Source organism: Telopea speciosissima, chromosome 8 (genome assembly GCF_018873765.1).
Source record: "Telopea speciosissima isolate NSW1024214 ecotype Mountain lineage chromosome 8, Tspe_v1, whole genome shotgun sequence".
In the NCBI taxonomy this organism is placed as follows: domain Eukaryota; kingdom Viridiplantae; phylum Streptophyta; class Magnoliopsida; order Proteales; family Proteaceae; genus Telopea; species Telopea speciosissima.
The window spans coordinates 21,142,999-21,164,524 of NC_057923.1; the positions used below are offsets into that span (position 1 = coordinate 21,142,999).

A 21,526-nucleotide genomic window follows, 5' to 3' on the forward strand; every position below is an offset into this window, starting at 1 on the left:
CTAGCATGTCATCTACGTACACCTCCATATTTTTGGCGATCTGGGCTTTGAACATCTTATTGACCATTCTCTGGTAGGTCGCCCCTGCATTCTTCAAGCCAAAGGGCATGACCCGATAGCAAAAATTCTCCTGGTCTGACCAAAAGGCATGTACTTCTCTTCCCCTTCTTTCATCAAGATCTGATTATATCCTGAGTACGCGTCCATGAAACTCAACCTTTCATGTCCTACCGTTACATCTATCAGGAGATCTATTCTGGGGAGAGGGTACTCATTTTTGGGGCAAGCTTTGTTGAGGTCGGTGTAATCTACACACATCCACCATTTTTCGTTCGGCTTCGGTACCATCACTACATTAGCCAGCCAGGTTGAGAATTGTTCTTCTTGGATGAAGCCCGATGCTCTCAGCTTCTCTATCTCTTTCTTCATCGCGGCCTGTCGCTTTGGGGTGAAGCTTCTCCTCTTTGTTGGATCGTCTTTCTGGTAGGGTCCATGTGCAGGGAGTGCTCTGCTATGTGGCGTGGGATGCCTGGCATGTCGGTAGCCATCCAGGCGAATATATCAGCATTCTTTCAAAGGAAAGACCCGAGCTCTCTCGCTTCTTCTTCTTTTAGTAGGGCCCCAATTTTCACAGTCTTCGTGGGGTCTTGGTCGTCGATTGGAATTCAACAAGTTCTTCAACCGGCTCGCCCAGCTGATAGCGCTGATCCCCCTTGCGGTTGTCATTGACTTCTACCGTGAAGGCCGTCCCTCTACAGTTGCCTTTAATTTACTTCAGGAAGGCAGCATGGCATTCTCGTGCTTTCTTCTGCTCGATTTGGCACTCTCCTATGCCGTTTGGGGTAGAGAGTTTGACCTTCAGATGCTTAGTGGAGACCACGGCCCCCAACTCATTCAAACTTGACCTCCCTAGTATGACATTATAAGCTGCCGTGACCCAAACTACCATAAAGTTGATCTTTATGGTTTTTTGGCATGGGGGAGTCCCCACTGTCATTAGGAGTTCGATCGACCCCTCGATCGGGGTGGGTGCTCCTGTGAACCTGTACAAGGGTGCGATCTCGGGCTTTAGCGTGCCTGGCTTGAACCCGAACTGTAAGTAGGCATCGTACAACAACAAGTCTACTGATGCCCTGGTATCCACCAGAATCCTGTGCACAGGTCGATTGGCTATAACTGCCTGAACCACGACCGCATCATCGTGTGGCCATCTTAGTCCCTCAAGGTCTTCATTGGAGAAGGCAATTGTTGGCTCAGTTCGTGCTTTCTTCTCGGGTACTTTCGCTACAGCTACGAACTATGCTTTGGACTTTGCTTTTCGGGATGACTCCTGTCCTGGGCCTCCCAGAATGGTGAGGATAGCTGGGGCATTGGAGGTGTTGGCCTCGGTACCAGTTCCTCTGTTATCTCTTCGGTCGTCTCACCGGTCGTCTCGGCTATCTTGTTCATCTCTTCCTCTGGGTCGATCATCCCTCTTAGGGTCGCTCTCCGTGCCGTCTCGGCCTCGAGGATTATCCTTTCTGTCCTCCTTGACGTATCTGCAGAGGTGCCCCTTTTGGATCACGTCCTCGATCTCTCTCTTTTGCTGGCCGTAGTCTTCGGTGTCATGACCGACGTCTCGGTGGAACTTGTAGTATTTCTTCTTGTTTTTGTCCTCGGGCTCTGAGAACATTGGCCTGGGCCACTGCAGCAGGCCCGATTGTAGACCTCCATCAGGATCTTAGTCCTAGTGGTATTCAAGGGCATGTAGTTCGGGCTCTGATATCGGTCCGAGTACCGATCCGACCTTGGCTTTTTGGAGTCCGTCTTTTCTTCTTTCTCGCTCATCCTCTTTTTCTCTGCCGCTTTGGGGTCGGCCTTCATGCCTTCATGATGTCAAACATGTTGGCATACTGATAACACCGATCAAGCAACTAGGATATGGTGGTGACCGGTTCGAGGGCGAGCGACTTCACCAGGTCGTGGTTGGTTACCTCGTTGTGCAGGGCGTTGAAGGACATGCCATCATCTCGGTCCTTGATCTCCAGAGCTTCTCCATTGAAGTGGGTGATATAGTCCCGTATGGACTCATCGGGTCGCTGCTTCACCGCTAATAGGTTAGCGGCTGTCTTTTTTTGTTTGACATTGCGTTGGAAGCGACTCATGAATGCTCTGGCCAACTCCGTGAAGCTTCTTATGGAGTTGGGCTTTAGCTTGGCAAACTAGAGCACTGCCGATCCCTCCAGGGAGGTTGGGAAAGAGCGACATGACACAACGGCAGACCCGCCGTATACTGTCATCATTGCATTGAAGTAACTAATATGATCGTTGGAGTCGATCTTCCCGTCGTAAGCCTCAAAGGAAGGTGGCTTGAAATCTCAGGGGAGCTCGGCCCTCATGATCTCGATCGTGAAGGGATGCTGGCCAGGCTTGAAATTCTCCTCGAGGGTGCCCCCCTTCTCCAGAGCTTCCAACTTGGTGTTGATCTCCCTGAACTTACGGTCAAGCTCGCTTTCTACGACCTGATTTGCTATCGGCTCAACCCATCCATTATGCCCATTTATCTCATGTCGGCTCGTTTGCCTGACCAACCTTTGGAGGCTGACTCGCACTGTGCATGCGTCTGAATTCTTGGTACGGCTCTGCTCTGTTCTGCTGTTGGTCCCCTTGAGCATTGAGACTGATAGCTCCAATACACGGGAAGGATTAACCCGAGCAGGCAGGTCCCCGGTTCGAATGAGCCTTGGAGGGGGGATGTTTCTTCGGGAGGGGTGAGACGACCCGACCCGGCTTCTGGTTCCCTGTACTTCTTATCCCCTTGGGGCTTTCTCATCTTCTCGTGCTGGCCTTGGGAGAACTGGTGGCGGGGGCTGGACCAGCGTTGCAACGGGTGTGGGATTAGCCATCCTTACTGCCTGCAGTTCTCTGACTACCTCCCTGAGGAAGTCGTTCTGTTGAAGAACCTGCCGCTGCAAGTCATGGATCTGTCCCACAGTGGCCGGTGCATCCGGGTTCATGCTTATCAAGATAAACCCCTCCGACAGTGGAGGTGGGGGCAGTAGAGCTCCCACGCCTTGGGTGGCTTGAGCGTCTTCTGGAACTACGCTTGGCCCAGCTACCATTGTGGGCTACGGCCGGGGTCTCGCTGCTATTGTTGATGGCTGGGACCCCACTGCGGCCTCTGCGGCAACTAGTGGCTGGGATCCAGCCGCTGCTACTGCCTCCTGGCGTGTGGTTTGCTTCCCTACCTGTCCTCCACCGTGAGTGTTCTTCGTCGTTGAGCGGACTACTAGGTTCTCCACAGGCTGGGGAACCTTGGGATTGGTAGGAACTACGTTCTGCTCGCCGACCATTGTTTCTAATTGGCTTGTAGAGCTTTGGGAGGCTTGCGATTGTCGTTCCCACAGACGGCGCCAATCTGTTGTGTCAATAAAATGTGCCGGAGCAACTTGTTCCTACAATACAGAACTAGCAAGAGAGGGCCGGGCTACGCCGGTGTCTTTACTCCGATACCTAAGTCAGAAGTCTTAGCAATAGATAATGATAATTGAAATCAGATGATTATGGAAGGATTTTACCCCGTTATTTATAGATGACGGTGGGCAGAATCGTGTCCTAATAGGAATGTAGAGTCCTCAGCGTGGAGTGAGAGATTTTAGGAGTGATTTTAGGGATAGCGTTGATCCCTTGATCCCCTTCGCACCTTATTAGGCGCCATATGGGTGATAATCTCGGGCCATGGTAGTTCATGGCAGGCTTTGCGTTAACAGGGTGAAGTGTTCAGGTCGTCCCCTCGCGATATGGGTCAGGTCGCCCTCGCTAGGGAGTCAGTCTGGTGACTCCTCGCAATGACACCAGGTATGTCTTCGTGTGTGCGTTCTGTGAGGTCTAATGTTCACCTAGACCTCGCTCTTTATGAATCTGGTCATCTCACGCCCACCCTTCATGGCCTCAGCTCGCTCCTTATACACGTGTCAGTTTCTGATTGGTTAATGTTTTTTGACATATCAAATACAAAGTAAGCTACCACATGTGATATGGACTTTCCATAGTGGCACAGATTCATATCAGTTCCATATCGATACACCAATAAATATGGAAGGAAAGAACAAGTTGTGAGATCTTCTTGACAGCAGAAAACGATATGGAATATCCTCAATAGTTTTACATGTCTGATGTGTTTGTGATATATTTTTTTCCCCTTAACCCCTCCTTATATGGTTGTTGTTTTGACCTTAATTTGAACTTTGGCTCTTTACAACCCCACTAGTATATATCACATAAATATTACTAATTTCCTTTTCTTCTTGACAGCAAAAAAAAAAAAAAAAAAAAAAGAAAAGAAAAAGAGAGAAAAAAATACTAAAATAATGAGAAAGGGAATGAATAATGAATTGCCACCACATTGATGTCCCACTAAGTAATGAACTATAACTCAAACGATGGGACGAAGTTATTTTAGTTGATAATCATAAATTAGATTATTTATATGGAGTGACTTATGATTAATTAAAATTTAACATCATCACTCTCCCTATAAGTTAAAACAACATTTGACGTAACACAAGACTTTTCCATCAAATCGATCAATTCTATCTTTATCACAAATAGTTACCAACCCAAAAAAAAAAAAAAAAAATCTTTATTCACAAATGACTTTCATCCTTGTCCATTTATTTGACAAGTAGAGAGAGTGAGAGAGTGAGAGGGGTTTAAAAATTGGTATCAAATTGGCAAAATCGGCCGATCTGCATTGGTATTGACAAACGCCGATGGTGATTCTTGATCAATCTTGGTTCGGGAATCAGAATCGAATCAAGGGTAAAAACGTTTTGAATGAAAAGTAGATCAAAAGTTGTCTATCATGGTTTTAGTGCACGGTATCGGAGGAATGGGAATTGGCAACATGCAAAATCGATATGATATTGATACAGTGTCGGCTTGAATCGTATCGGATAAAATTACCCTTGAATTTTTTTTAAAAACAAGTTTTTTGACAATTATACCCCTTGTCCATACCGTGTTATCGATATGGTATTGGTATCGATGACTAGTAAAACCGGTACACATCGTCTGATATGGGTGATACGATACCGATACTTGGAATCATGTTGTCAATATCATTATCAAATCAAAATGACGGAATCAACCAAGATCAATACCACATCTGATACCTTGCAGCACCATGTAGCTATGTCCGAAAGCAGCCAATGCATGCAATACCATGCGGCCATGTCCACAACAATGCAAGGTAGTGCAACCATGTCTACAACGATGTGCGAGGCAGTGCAGCCATGCTTGCATCACCATACGGCCATGTCTGTCATGCTCGTAGTACCATCAGGGTTTTAATAATTGGTATCAGTATTAGTATCGGTCTATGTCGATATTGATTTGAATCGGCTCTATTTTCATAAATATAATTATTTTTTCCCATTTTTACCCCTGTACATGCCGATACACCGATATGGGATCGGTATCGATCTCCACCAATACCGATGCCTCAAACATGAGCACCATACCGCATGCGGCCATATCTGCAATGATGCGAGGCAATGTAGCCATGCCCTCAACACCATGTGACCATGTCCACAACGATGTGCGAGGCAGTATAGCCATGCCTGCCATGCCCGTGGCACCATGCTTACTAAATCCATGAAAAGAAGATAGAGCATACTAGTAAAGATTTTCTAACGAGTAACAGCTAAATGAATAACGTGTAAAAACAGTAAAAAGGAGAAACGAGCGCAGGAAAAAGAAGACTTTGTTCCCCCTTACTTTGTGGTGTGTGTTGGTGACTTGGTTCCAAAGCTCAACCATAAATTAAAAGTATACAATAAGTCGTGTAGTTACTGCACCAGCGTGATAGTCAATAAAAATATGTATAGAGACAAGAGTTTGGATTTAATTTTTAATTTCAGTAGAGATTGAATGGTCTTTTAACGCATAACAACATTGATTTGTGTCGAAATAAGAATTTTTATCCTATGCAGTAATTGTACGGTGCTATATTGCATCATGCGGCGGCTGCAGAGACCATGTGCATCATGTGGGATCTACTGTGCCACATGGCATTTGTTGCACCACACGATATAATACAGCACCATACAGTTACAGGACAGACTCGAAAAAGAAAGAAAAAAACCCGAATACGCAAATTACGTAACCAAAACAATAATAGGAAACATAAACCCCACCCCCGGGATCTAAGACAAAGAAGGCTCAGTCCCAGTTCCCTCCCAGGCTCCCCCTTTGGTATATCCGTCGGCAGATAAATGGGCTGTGACCCACCACCACCACCACCACCTCCATCTACCTGGGATTTAAGTTAAAGGCCCATATGCTTCTACACTACTGTTTTTGAATTTTTGATGAAAGCCCTTCACTAGAGTTACTGTTTATTACTATCATCACCCCCCAACACCATCATGTGACATGTGGCATGGATGTCTTTATTGATGGACATGTTCTTCTTTTTTCCCTTTGTCTTCATTCTCAATTTGTATGAATCTTTTTTTATATATTTTTTCTTACCTACAAAATAAAATCCTTAAATATACAGACAATTTTCATTTTTTTTTTTGTTGAGATGTTCGTATGTGATAATGTCTATAAAATTAAAAAGACCTTTTCCTCACTTCTATTTTCTTGCTATTAATAACAGGAAGAGGAAGAGAAGAAAGAATTATTCATCGCTGGCAATGGCAAGAGATGAGAGCCCTTGGACCACAGAGCTCTCCCCCTCCGGCCGGCTTAATTTTAGCCACAAAGCATGGGGACTTCTGTTATTCTCTTTTTTGTATTTTGTGATTTGTGTTTTACTTTTAAGGAAAATGTTATCAAAGGAGTAAAACACAACCGCCATACAATAAACATAAACAAATATTAATAAATAAAAGTAAAGTAACGCCTTTTCTTCGATTTGTCCACATCAAAATATCAAAACAATATCAACATGTACACACGTAAGCTCTCATTTTTACCCACACCAACTGTTTGTAATTTTGTATCGTGTCCAGCACCAACCAACCCATCAAGAAAAACTAAATTTTTAGTCCACCGCACCCATACTTACTGCACATGCCTGGCTCAATAGACGATGCCACTAATCAAAGAAAGGTTTTATTAAAACTTAACAATATTTGGAAGGGAATTATTCAAATTCCAATTTCCATTCCATCATCAAAGCTCAATCCCATCTTTATTCACTCCTGTTCATCCATGCATTCATTCATCTTCACTTTATAGAGGGTTATCATGTACGCAACCTTTCCTACCCAAAAAAACATTATATACTTAACTTTATCCCCGAGTTGGGCTCATGTTCAAGTATGTGAACGTAGGAGAATAATTTATAGCCATTCAGATGAAATCCACTCTATGAATCCCAAATAGAGTAGATTCCATCTGAACGACTGTGAGCTATTCTCGTATGTCCTTCAACCCTGTTTTCGCAAACAGAAAGATTATGATCACTTGTTCACAATGGAAGAATCTTTGCACCAAGGCCCCGCCTCACCTTATAAAGTATCACAAAAGATGAAGTACAGCCCTTTAAGTTGAACTTGAACCCTTCACGAATGAAGGGCATGGGACCCAAATCCTGAGATGACCCCACAAGGTGAACGGTTCACATGTTGCTGTCTGTGGGACCACAAAATCGACTGGCTGATTATATGATCTATATTTGACTTGTCATTTGTCGGCAGGTAAGAACAGGTCTCTCAATCATTGGGCATTTGTACCCAACCCAAAAAACCCAGCGGCCCAAACCCCACAGCATGGGAAAACAAAGAAGCAAAAAGGAACGGAAACGGGTTAAAGAGATCGAACGCGTAGCTACAGAATCTCACAACCAAAACTCAAAACTTTACATGAAGGAAGCCAGCTCATACCCAAACACTGGTAATATATAATGAATTTCATAACACACTATTATATTCATGAATTATCCATATTTCTTTAAGCAGAACCAGGCCAGCTCTTTAGCTTGGAAATGATCAAATGATTGGCATGATTAGAGAGAGAGAGAGATTGATATTTAAAAAACTATTGAGAGGAAGAAGGGTTGAACACGCCATCTCTAAGATTCTAACACAACTTTGCTACTTTGATAACTCAGAATGGTACATAGGGAAAGCTTCAAGAATATGACACTACACAAGTGGAGTTGGGAAACTGATTACATTAAAATATATGTATGTATGGCTATGACAAAAATTCTTTGTGCTTCAATACACCAACAACCGGTCCCTGAATTGACTCTTTCTGCCCTCCTCACTAAGGGTAGTAACCTGCTAATATAAGATAAAAAGATGCAAACAATCCATCCTCGCAACATCTGCAACAACATAATACACTAATCGAATTGCAATCAGAAAAAACCCAAAAAAAAAAAAGGAATATAAAGAAAGACACCCATCTCAAACCCAACCGCCCCCCCCCCCCCCCCTTCTCTCTCATTTTTAAAGTTATCAACTTTGGACTAAATTCTGATAAAGAAGCTTTTCACATTCTATGGATCATTAAACCAAAAGACATTTTGGACTAAATTCTGGTAGAGAAGCTTTCACATTCTATGGACCATTAAACCAGAAGACATTTTGGACTGACCAAAGTCTGGTAATCTGTGTATGGTATTATTCAATATTACGCACTGGCGCTTTTCTCACCTTCAGAATTGGGTATAAAACAGCTGGAACCGGCTGTCTTCATGGGACCTAGTGATGTGGTGCAAGCACTGCCATGTCATACAAAAAGGAAAGGACAAACAGTTAGGCCTATCAAACACCAAAAATTAAACCATCATGTCATAAGACATTTCCTTAATGACAAAAATCACAAGGAAAAATGAAGACTCTCTTTAGAACTCTTAAAAAAAAGAAAGAGTTGAACTGGTAAAAGTCAATGATATAATATTTAAAGAAAGATTACTCACAAGTGAAAATGACTGATGATATTTATAATTAGAAAGCTGACAGTCCTAAGGAGTGCCAAGTGGGAAATTAATTCTACAATTTCAAAAAGATTACTCCCAACTGGGAATTTATTCTACAATTTCCCCAGAATCTTAAAACCCAACCATGTGATAACCATCAGATATGGGAACAAGAAAAAGATGTATATTCTGATGTTCTTTCCAGATTTTAATAGCTTGGATGAACATGGTGTTGTAGTAAATTTACAACTTAGATAACAAATCACTCTTTTCAGATCTGGAAGCACAATATGGCACAAACTATAGGTGAGTTGGTATCTGATGCTGCAACTAGCATAAAAAATAACTGCTGAAATGAGAAATTTCAATGCAAAGAGTATTTTGATCATATACAAAGGGAGTAAGAAACACCTTCAATCAGTCAAGGATCTCTAACAGTGACTACCATACATCTATTACATACACTATGCATATGCAACACAGGATGAAAGACCTCATCCTTCGATCCACTGATCAAAGTTGTCTCTGAAGCTTGAGTCAGCCACTCAAACAAGACATGAGGAATAAATCCTTCATACAATTAAAAGAGGCTCAAATAATCATCGTTATATTTATGCTTTCTTTAGCACGCAGGATTATCCCAAAAATAAGAATTATAGTATCAATAATATAAGAGAATAGGTAGCAATAGTAATATAAGACACTAGGAGACCACAGGTTTTCCTTTCGGAAGGGTGGGTGCCACACATATAGACTGGAGCACCCCTGCAGCAACCATTTGTAAATAAGCCTATTAATATAAATAGCACCCATTAACAACAGAAATAATAAATAATAAATAATAATAAGTCATGAAAATAGGAGCCATATTAAAGGGCACTTCGGAGGGAAAAAAAAAAAACAATTAATCACCAGAACAAAATTTGGATTTTCACACTTGCCCAACCAATTGCTTTTAGGCTGACGGAGTTCCTTCATTATTCGTACCCCACTCTTCGTCAGCCTCGTTTCCATTAACAAGGACAACTCCATCTGTAGAATCGCCGTCCACCTCAACAGCATCTTCTTGGACCTCTTCTCCATTTTCTTCCATCTCCTGAAAAAGAATAATCAATCCAGCTACTAAGTGAACAGAACTTCATAACAAATCCAACAAGAGGAACTCAAACACAACAGCGGCATAGTTCTAAGTAAACAATTAAAAGAGGATGCAGATGTCAAATTCCCACAAATTCTTGGAATAGAGGTCAATTAAGTTGTCGGGCTCCTTGAGGGTTCAGTCAAATGCTTCATATTGAAGATGCAAAGACAGTTGGCATGTCCTCCATCTCCCTCAAAAGGAAAGAGGGTGGTACATCCATGATTTAGGTTAGTGCGCATCTGATGCAGATAAATCAGAAAATAGGTTTGTTTAATGGAAATAAGCCTTGGGCTGGGTTACATATGTGTTGCGCCTTTGGTCTAATGGGTTTTATTGTATTTGGCAATTTTAATGGGCCTAAAATATGGGTAGGAAGTAGGACTACGGGTTTAATAGTTAAGCTGGAGTCTTAGTAGGTATTTCCATTTCACTTCTTATTTATTATTTTATCTTATGTTAAGCTAAAATAGGCTTGATATTAGCAATCCAGCATATCTCTATCTTATCTCTTATATCTATCTCTAGAGTCTATCTTTTAGTACAATAGGTTGCTATTTTTATTTTATTTTTTCTTTCAGATAAAAATTATCTGTAATTCAGTCCTTTTGTCATCCAACTTTGGTTAACAAAGGATATAAATAGATGCAAAGGCCATTAGCCACCCCAATGATTTGAAGTTATTCAGTTCAGATTTCCTGAATTTTGCTGCTGTAGACTCAGTAGTTGTTGCTGTGGATTCAGTAGTATGCTTTGTGGATTCCAATTGAAAGTTAAGGTGTATTCCTTAGTGGAAGAGTGGATTTTCTTCAAGGGTTTGGTGGATTCTTCCCCTCATTTTATCAAATCTTCAATTTTATATCCAATCTAGTTTCATAATTTGTTCTGTTAGTTCAAAATCATGTCTTCTCTGTTTTGTGATCCTGTTTGTACCAGTATCTAGCTGAATTTTTTCTGGTTCGGGATTAGTCATGTGTGTGGATCAATAACTTTTTTATATTACGGGTAGAGAGCGGGGGTGAGGTTGCAACTGGGTCTTCACTGTGCTAGTTGTGATATGGTAGATGTGTAAAAGGAAAGAGAAGATAAAATATCAATATCAAATGCGTTAGGATGTTGTTGAACTGAACAAGCTAGTGAGCAGATCTGAGGCATTATTCATTGATGAATAATGGATTCCAAATCCAGATGAACTCCTGTCTGAAAAATCTGGGGCAATGCTTTTGGATGTTTTAATAAAGGAATTCAATACTATATGTTCTAGTGGGAACACCAAAATATGGATCAACTATGAGGAATGACAACAGAACAAGCTAGTGTCATAGCTTGTCCATGTTCGATTCCAAGACAAAAGGCATTGCCTCAGAATTTACCTAGCATTAGTTTACAACAGTGAAGGATGGAAACATATCAAATTTCAACTATCAAAGTATAAACCTATCAGATTTTTTTTTGACCATTAATGAATATACCTGTTAAAGTTTTGTACACACCGCAGATGTAGTTTTGTACTTATCCTTGTGGTATAGCTGGCGGCTAGGAGCAAGTGTTAGTGATCACGATAAGGGGAGTCCCTTTCGTGATATCTCTTTATTTATTTCCTGTTATTTTACTTTCCTTTCTTAGTTGTAAGTTGAGTTGTATTCTAAATTTGATTCCTACTTAGATTGCAACTCGTATTTCTGTTTTATAAATGAAGGAATGCCCACGACAGACAGAGCATTCAGAGTATATCATGGTTCTGGAAATCTTCTCCTCTCTCTCATCTTCAAGTTAGGTTACAACCGATTGCCAGGTTATCTTCTCATCTCTCTTGTCTCTCTCCTGGACTTATGATGTATATGAGAAAATGTTTTAACTTCAAACAGGGGGACAATACCTTGAATGAGTATTGCTATACTTGTAAGGGTATTCTTGAAGAACTTCAAATATCAACCTCTTGCTACTGATCTAAGAACCCTCCAATTGATAAATTGTCTCCAGGGCCATCAAATGCATTTTTCTTGGTTACTCTAGAATTCAGAACGGATACAAGTGTTATGATCCTCTTACTCATCGGCAGTTTGTCAATGCCAATGTTACCTTTATTGAAAATACTTCATATTATTTCCTTCCTGCACCTACCCTACTCCTGATGCAGATCCTAATCGTGCACCCTCTATTCCTGTACTTGTGTCGTTTGATGATGCTCCAATCACTACTTCATTTGCTCCTCTGCAAGTGTATCAGCGGCGTAAGAAGAGAGTGCAGTCCACCATAGCTATCAAGCCGGTGTCTAGGCTCCTTGGTCGCCTTGGACTCCTAGGCGGGCGCCTTGCCGCCTTGATGGTGTTGCCTTGGTTTTGGACCCTCTAAATCACCATGGTCGCCTTGCTGCCTTGATAACTATGGAGTCCACTTCGGCTCCAGTCCATGCCCAACCCACCATACACTGTGATCCTGGTGCTGAGGTTCCTCCTCCTTCATCTTATGCTGACTTACCGGTTACTCGTTGCAAAGGTACTCGTTATTGCACTTTTATTGGTGGAAATCTGGTCACGTGGAGAAGCAAGAAGCAAACAATTGTGGCTAGATCTAGTGCCGAGGGGGAGTACAAGACAATGGCTTATACTGCAGCTGAATTGATGTGATTGAAGTCCCTACCTCAAGAGTTGGGTTTTCCGGTTACTAAACCTATGAAGATGTACTGTGACAATCAAGCTACTATCTACATTGCAAGTAACCCGGTATTTTATGAAAGGACTAAACACGTTGAAGTCAACTGTCATTTTGTGCGGGATACAATTATGAGGAAGTTGATTGTTTTACCCTGTTTGTCTCTTTCTGCTGATCAGCTAGGTGATATGCATGGTACTAAATCTCTGTCGAAACTTTAGCTTTGCAAGAATCTGAGACGAAACCTATATGTGATTCTACTTTGTACCTGATTTCAAATGCCTGAACAGGTGGGTTGACATTACTGTTCTGACTGGCCGAGTATCCAAAGTAGCACTTGCTAGCCGGATGTCTAACCTTAGCACAGATCTGGCATTTTATTGGAGAAGAGGTGTATGATGTTGGTAGTTGTTGTTGCTGTGGTGGAAGTGGAAGTAAAGGAGGGGTATTGAAGGAACCACGTCCCTGTGGAGGAAAAGAGTTGTGATGGGTATTAAAGGAGGGTTGACCCTGCTTGGAGGAGTTATACCCTCGACCTTTGGGTTTGCGGGACTGTTTGTTTGAAGTTGCAAGAAGTGCAGTAGGGGATGAGGGATCTAATATTGGTGAAGTGTTGTTTCCATAGCCCCGGCGCAGCCTCTGTTCGTGCGTGAGGAGTTTCACACGGAGCTCAGTGAAGATCACAGGTGGATGGGCATTTTCAATGGAAATAATGAACGAACTGTATTCGACACCCAACCCATTGAGCGTGTGACCGACAAGATCAGAGTCCTTGACTCGTTCATCAATGGCGGCAAGGGAGTCAGCCAAAGATTTGATCTTGTGAAGGTATTCTGTGATTGTGGAGGTTCCCTTTTGAAGAGATTGAAGTTCTGTGCGGAGGTAGTTCTTCTGAGCAATGGATTGTTGTTGGAAATGTTCTGCCAGGGAGTCCCAGACCTCTTTTGCAGTCTTGAGACCTAGAATGTGAGAGGATAAAGACTCGTGCAGAGTGGCATTGATGCAAGCACGGACAAAGTGATCAGTCTTACGCCAAGAGTGGAAGGCCGGATTTGGGGTAGTGGTAACGGCTGTTGTTTCAGAAGCTGAAGGAAGCAGAGGGTCGGGGGCTGTGGTGGTGCCATCAACATGACCCATCAGATCACAGCTTATAAAAATGGATTCTAGCTGTTCTTTCCATAGCAGGTAGTTTGTGCCATCGAGCTTGACGGCAACAAGGTTGGAGAGGTTTGTAATAGGGAAGGGAGAAGCGTCGTTGGCCACGGAATGAGGTGAAAAAAAAAAATTAAGGGGAGCTGTAGAATTACGGCTCTGATACCATAAAGATAAACAACAGCAAGAGATTGAGTTGGGTGCAAGCTTGCAGCCTTGCACTTTGGTGTTGTTCCTGTATTGCATTTATAATACAATTTGAGATTACAAAGAACTCCTATTCTTTAGGATTTTGTTGAAACAGAGCACTACAAAGGTGGAGAGTCCAACGCATCTAAGTGTACATGATAATGTCATGATAAGGTCAATTACAGTTATATGCGTTATCAACTAGGTTTTGCATGTTTCGACTAAGGAAATGTTTTATATTTTTTATTTCATTTACTTAAGATATTATTCATAAATTTGCAAATATCCCCAATTCGAATCCAATAAAAGTAGTTAAAAAATAAATTTCAAAGAATAAAAAGCCAACCCCCCCCAGTTCAAGAACAAAAACTGGATTTTCGGTGGTAGGTGCAATTTTCAACTTTTAAATGTTGGGGTTTTTCTCAAATCTGAAAACTCCATAAATCTTAATATGATAAAACATCGCTAACAGAAAAAAAAATTTGGTAAAATATATATATATTTTTTTTATGTCTAAAAATTTATTTCCATTCAGGGCGATTTTAAACAGCATTTGTGCACACCAAATAAGGTTTGATTGAAAAACAACTTTATTAATATAAATCAGATTTAAGCAATCTTAAACATAACTTTTATATTTATGCCAAATATAAAAGCATTTTTACTTGAAATGATATTTGGCATAAATGAGTGCCTATCTTGGTTCAACCCAGGTTTCCAAGAACAGTATACATTTACCAAACTTGGATCAAAACCACAAGTACCATTTTGAGTGTTATTTTTGCGAAACTAATGCATGGATTGGGTTCAAAATGTCAAAAATAGGCAGCACAGAAAAACTCAGTGGATAAACACAACTTTTGGGCCTCGAAACCTTGGTTTCGAATTGGCCTAGGAAAAGTACCAAGTTTCGACTGAGATATGGTCAAAACCTGGCATATCTCGGTTTTAGGACTGGCCAAAACTGGCCTCAAAACCGAGATTTAGAACCTTGGTGATATGTTTACAAAAACTCTATTTTGTCCTACTTTCCTGAAAGATTGTTCCAAGCATAGTTCAAAATCTCGCGAAATCTCGATCGAGATTTCGAAAATTTCGACCCGCTTGAAACGAAATGACCCCTCGAATAAAAAAAATACTAAATTTCAATCGAAATTCTCGAGATTTCGAGATATTTCGAGATTTTTTCAAAATCTCGCGAGATTTCAAAAATCTCGAGAAAATGCTTTATATAAAATACCATGTTTGGATAGTCTCAATCGAAATTTCGACCGAGACTGAGAAACAGAGCATTTTTCCTCTTTTGCTTGGTTTTTGAAGGTTTTTGCTTATTTCTTCTTCAATCTTCCACTTCCCACTTGAATCCTTGCCACATCTACGCCGGAATCACTTGGAGAACAAACTTCTTAGCACATCTGTGAAGCCTTTCTACTATTTCAAGTAAAACCATATTCTCAAAATTTATTTTTTTTAGGGAAATGCTTGATCAACATGTTTGTTTGTGATGAAATAAATATATGTTAGACACCGGAAGCCGATCTACGACTTCACGGTGTCGAAATTTTTTTTTGGTATATATATTATTTATTTATTTTTCTACTTCAAAAATTGGATTTATTTACAACAAAAATCAAAAAATAATAGGGGTTATGTATATTGTATGGTGATGAATTAAATATATGTTAGACACCATTGGCCGATCTATGGCCTCATGGTGTCAAAAATATTTTTCTGCCAATAATTAATTATTTTAATTTTTGAAAATTATAAAAAATATTTAAAAAATTCAAAAAAATAGCAAAAAATAAGAAATAATATGAGGCTTTTGTTTTAAAATTACTGAAAAATATAAAAGTAAATTGTACATACTTATTATTTGCTGCCCATTTACATATCTTTTCGATTTTGTTGTGCTAGGCCAATATTTATTTGAAAAATATTTTTAAAAAATATTTTTAAATATGAGAAAAATATGAGGGTTAGGGGAAAAATACTAAATAGTTATATACTTATATACTTGTGATAATGCTCTTAAATCTTAATTCTTAAACATTTAAAATTTTAAACTAAAAGAATTGATGTGCTTCAGTGATTAATGAATTATCTTTTATTCATGCAACAGTAAACTAGTCTGATTATGACGAACCGTGGTAAACGACAAAGCCAGAGGCAAGAGGGGCAGAGGCAGCCGGCCCAGACCCAGGAGGAGGGGAGCACACCCAGGCGCACTAGGGGTGACATTGCATGGTTGCATGGCACTCTAATTGATGGGGATAAAAGAAAATCCCAATGCAACTATTGTCACATGCAGTTTTTGGGAGGTAGTGCTACTAGACTCAAACAACATCTAGCTAGGAATTCTCCTGAAGTGGTCGCATGGCATATGGTCCCTGTGGAGGTATCTAGGGCTGTCATTGATTACATGAAGGGAGGGAGGAAGAGGAAGGCTCAGAGGGAGAAGGCAAAAGTAGATCTTGAGGAAGCAGTGAGGTGTACAGCGGGAGGCCAATCAAGCCATCGTGATGATGATGATGATGACAGTGATGATGTCTATGTTCCTGATGATATAGAGACTGAGCAAGAGGCTAGGGATTGGAGACGAGCACGATGCTTGAGCAGAGCCGATTATCATGAGGATCGGGAGAGAGTCGAGAGACAGCAGTAGGTGGTAGTGGAGGAGCTAGTACCTCTAGAGCTGGTGCTAGTGGTAGTGGAGGAGCAGGTACAAGTGGAGGAGGTGGGTTGCCTAATCCCTTTAGGAGATCACAGAGTATGAGGGCAGCTCCCCCTCAACCTCCACCACCACAAGATGACCCAGCACTTCACCAAGCACCTAGTGTTTATAGAAAGAAAGGCAACAAACAACCAAAAATCAAGGGAGCATGGGAACTATGGGGTGACCATAATGTGTGATGGTTGGACCTGGTCCTACAAGAAAATCCATCATCAACTTTATGGTGTATTGTGATGGGAGGACAGTCTTTCTGAAGTCTGTTGATGCATCTAAGGAGAAAAAGGATGCAAAGTATATCTACAAATTGCTTAAGGAAGTGGTAGAAGATGTAGGAGTGGGGAACGTTGTCCAAATTGTAACGGACAACAGAAGCAACTACAAGAGTGCCGGTGAGAGGTTGATGCAAAACAATAAGTACCGGTTGTTTTGGACTCCATGTGCTGCCCATTGTATAGACCTCATGTTGAAGGACATGGGAAAGATCAAATTGGTACAACATGTCGTGGAAAAGGCAAGGCAAATGACCAACTTTGTCTACAACCATGGGTTTGCACTAAACCTCTTGAGGGAGAAGTGTGGGGGTGACTTAGTGAGGCCAGGCATAACTAGATTCGCCACCAACTACATTGCACTCAAGAGTATAGAAACCAAGAAGTCTGGACTGAGATCAATGTTTGCTTCTAAAGACTGGTTCAACTGGAATGGGTCCAATACCCATGGTGGTAGGGAAGCACAAGCTACAATTTCATCAGATGACTTTTGGTCTAAGTTGCATAAAGTAGTACAACTTCTGGACCCAGTGGTCAAGGTTTTGCATATAGTTGATTCTGCTATCAAGGGACCAACCATGCCACATCTATATGCTGCCATAGACTTGATGAATGAAGGTGTTTACAATGCAAATCCACGAAGTAGCAAACACTTTCTCAAAATTATTAAGTGTACACTCTTTGTTTTTTATGCAATTACATCTTTTAAAGTTAATTTGAAGGTGTTGGTCGAACCGTGGGTCAGAGAGAGGGAATAAAATAATGGAATAGCTTGTATTAATGATAGAAAGGCCCCTCTATTAGGGGAAGTTACAAATAATAGAAGCTAGGCGATGTGGGACTAAAACCCACATAACCGACATAAGCTAATAACACTTAATAATATAAAAATACCCCCAAAGGACCAGAATACCCCCACGGTATTCTGGAGTACATTATTCTAACACTCCCCCTCAAGCTGAATTATACAAATATTAAAGAAGGAAGATCCAGCTTGGACTAAAGAAAAAATTCTCACCATAACAATGCTAACACTCCCCCTCAAGTTGGCGCATACAAGGTACTAATGCCCAACTTGAATAAAATGGGAAAAAATAAGTTGTAGCAGAATCCAGCTTCAAGATGAATACAGCTCCTAAATAAACCTTCAAGAACTTTGAAAAAAAGACCTTCAAACTTGGACAGACATGATCAGCAAACCAGAACTGGAATGTCTTTCAAAAAAGGCAGCTTTCAACGATCTTCAATAGCTATCTAGTGATGAATCTCAGATTGTCATTATGACATAAAATCTTGAAGTTAAATAACTAGAGCAACAAGCCGCGAAAACAAACTGAATCAGGCAGTGGGAAAAATACTGTACCAACCCAACTGAAAGTCCTCAAATAGGCAACAACCAAATATCTTCAATACTCTTCAATACTTCAATCTCCCCCTTACGACAAACTCAACCCAATAACAAAGTAGATACCCATTGGCAATGGTGAAAACTCTGATCTTCTATGTATTGCACCAAGTGTTTCCTGCAAGTTCTGCTTCTACAATGTCTGCAGGTGTACTGTACATAATCCCCCCCTCACGTGTAGTACACGTGGACATAACAGAGATGATGTAAGGTTTAAGGGCAAAAATGTAACTTTCCAGAATTTTCCAAAGGTGCTATGGGTAAGTAAAAATGAAGGAATGGCAAAATTGTAATTTACCAAAAGTTTCCAAAGGTGTTATGGGTAAATACCAAAGGTATGGGATATGAAGGGAATTAGAATTATTGAAAGGGAACGGTGTTGGAAAAAAGGATGGCATGGCTGTAATTTGGTGGGATCCACTTTTAAATACAATCCAAGCCAAAGGGCAAACTGGTAATAAACCAGAATTTTCAAGGGTCAATTGGGTAGTCAAATAGGGGAATGTATTAAAAGATAATGGTAGTTCCATAAACAACCAGAATTTTGTAAGGGGCCCTTGGTAAATAAAAAAGTAATGGATCAAAGAAACATTGCAAATAACATAAAGTTGAATAAGGGATGGCATTCTGGTAAATATGGTGAACAAGTTAAGATTCCTTTAAAAAAAAAAAACAAAGAAGGCCATAGGGTGTAGGAGTAAATAACTTCAAAAAATAAGGGTAAAGTTGGAAACTCAAATAAGGTAATGATGGCACATGATGACATGAAATTTTAGAGAATGGCTTAAGTGAAATAAAGAGAGAAAGGAGGGGTAATAATTAAAGGTAGGGTAATAGCATTAAATACCAACAACAAAGAAGCCATTCGTAAAAAGATACTTCACTAAAACAAATAGAGAGGGTAGGGGCAAACTTGGTAAATAGGCAATAAAACAAAGTGGAAACCGTGGAACCTGAAAAATAAGGTTTAACCGAGAAGATGTTAGAGACCTTCACGGTACCAACTAGGGGAACCTTCACCTTCAATTGCGGAAAGAGCACCTGGGGCGCAAAACCAGAACCAAGACAATGGTGGAGATAGAATATCGCCAGCTTGAAGTCGTATCTTCCTTCGAAAGACACGAAGAAATACTTCAATAAGTCTTTTCTTGTAAACGAGAAACAAGAAAGAAACCACAACCCTCTCCTTCTTCGATCAGCAAATCGACAACCTCTCCGGCTGAGAAATCCGCAAACGATAGCATTAGTCGATTGCACCGATCGAAGAAAAAATTAATAGAAAACCCGCAAGGATAGATCATAATCAGTGGAAGCGGCGAAGAAATTCTGGGAACCCAAGTATTCAGCTCTCCAGGATTTGGAGCAGCATATGAATCCCCAAACTGTAGGATTTTCGGCAACAGCAAGCGATGCAAAATATCAGTCATCAGATTCTTCACCTTCCGAATCTTCACCAAGGCGGAAAACCCATCAACAAAAAAACAAGTAACGATACTGGCAGTGGCTCAAGAGCCAGATCTGAAACAGAGTATGATGAAGTAATCGTAACCAGAAAAATTCCCTAATTGATACAACCAAAGGAACCGTGGGTAGAACAGAGAGATTTTCTGACCCAAATAAAAAGTGAGCCCAACTTCAATCGATTCCAGCAAACGACAGCAGCAATAGAACGATAGCTCTAAACTCCAGCCCCTCGATCAACGGCAAATCGAGAAAAAAATTTGTTGTACCTTCAACAATAGATTGGTTGTGGGAGGGCAGCAACTGAATCATTGGTTTAGGTTTTCCACATTAGTGCTGCCCTCTTACAAGAAAAAAGAGGCTAAAAACCTGAAGAAAGAGAACCCGAGAGAGAGAAAAGAGGAAGAAGTCGATCGAAGAAAAAGAGGAGTTTTTCTTTCTTTCTAACCTAGATCAAACCTGCTCTGATACCATGTTGGTCGAACCGTGGGTCAGAGAGAGGGAATAAAATAATGGAATAGCTTGTATTAATGATAGAAAGGCCCCTCTATTTATAATAGAGGGGAAGTTACAAATAATAGAAGCTAGGCGGTGTGGGACTACAACCCACATAACCGACATAAGCTAATAACACTTAATAATATAAAAATACCCCCAAAAGTATTCCATTATTTTAACAGAAGGATATATTACTAACTAGTCAATATGTAATGTCAATTTCAACATATTATTTGAACCCCAAGTACCAATACAGTCATAAGCTTGGGTTGAATAATAGTCTTATTGACGCAGTCAAAGAAGTAGTTGCCAAGTTGGAGCCGAATAGTAAATTACAGGCGATATGCAACAATGAGGTGAGTCTTATAAGTTATAATTCATTTGGAATTACTCAATTCAATACTAAATAGTAACGAGTCATTACTAATTTTAAATATTTTCCAAATGATTATAGTTGAAGACTTTTGGGGATGCATTGGGAAGTTTTGGAACCGAAGCTGCACAGCAAGGTCGGGCACGTGGTGATGCTAGTACTCATTAGTCATTACTCAATTCAATATCTTATTCTTTTGAAATGAAGGTGACATGTTTCTTTTGTTGTAATGCAGCTGAATGGTGGGTGTTGTAAGGGGGTTCGGCAAACAATTTAAGAAAAATAGCAATCAAGGTTCTCTCCTAGACATGTTCAGCATCTGGCTGTGAACGGAATTGGAGTACATTTTCTCTCATCCACTCCAAGAGGAGAAATAGATTAGGTTTTGAACGTCTCTCTGACTTAGTGTATGTGCATTATAATTTGAGGTTGAAGATGCAACACATACGCATGGGACAAGAGGGTATTAGGGAAAATATCGATCTCGCCGACATTTTCCAGGTGGAGTCAGATAATGAAGATCCTATTGTTGATTGGGTGAGGGATAGAGGTGAGCCAGTGTTAGATCAGCCTGGAGGTAGACCTGACCCCAAGATAGCTGAACACATAGAAGCTGATGTGGATGACTTCATGGCTGCAGAGGGTGAGGTACATGCATGGGACACGTCACCCATACCGTTCCAGTCTACTGGTGGTGTTGATGAGGAGGATGAAGATTGGTCTATGTCATCTGGT

The 21,526-nt window shown here is 40.8% G+C and overlaps 1 protein-coding gene across 7 annotated transcripts in view; it reads right to left on the bottom strand.

Annotated features, from left to right (window-relative positions):
* Positions 1–8,069: 8,069 nt before the first annotated feature.
* LOC122670906 (coatomer subunit beta'-1) overlaps positions 8,070–21,526 on the bottom strand; it is a 36,771-nt gene continuing 23,314 nt past the window's right edge. Inside the window, exons 24-26 of one of the 7 annotated variants that reach the window (XR_006334282.1) lie at positions 9,905–10,013; positions 8,650–8,719; positions 8,070–8,268 (exon numbers count right to left, since the gene is read on the bottom strand). Coding sequence is in view for 2 of the 7 variants with exons in the window: in XM_043867930.1 (XP_043723865.1) it covers positions 8,700–8,719; positions 9,905–10,013 (129 nt within the window). In the remaining 5 variants the exon portion in view is untranslated. Of the gene's footprint in view, positions 8,338–8,647; positions 8,720–9,829; positions 10,014–21,526 lie in introns of those variants that run through there. The other 6 variants (XR_006334279.1, XR_006334280.1, XR_006334281.1 and 3 more) reach the window with 6 other exon arrangements.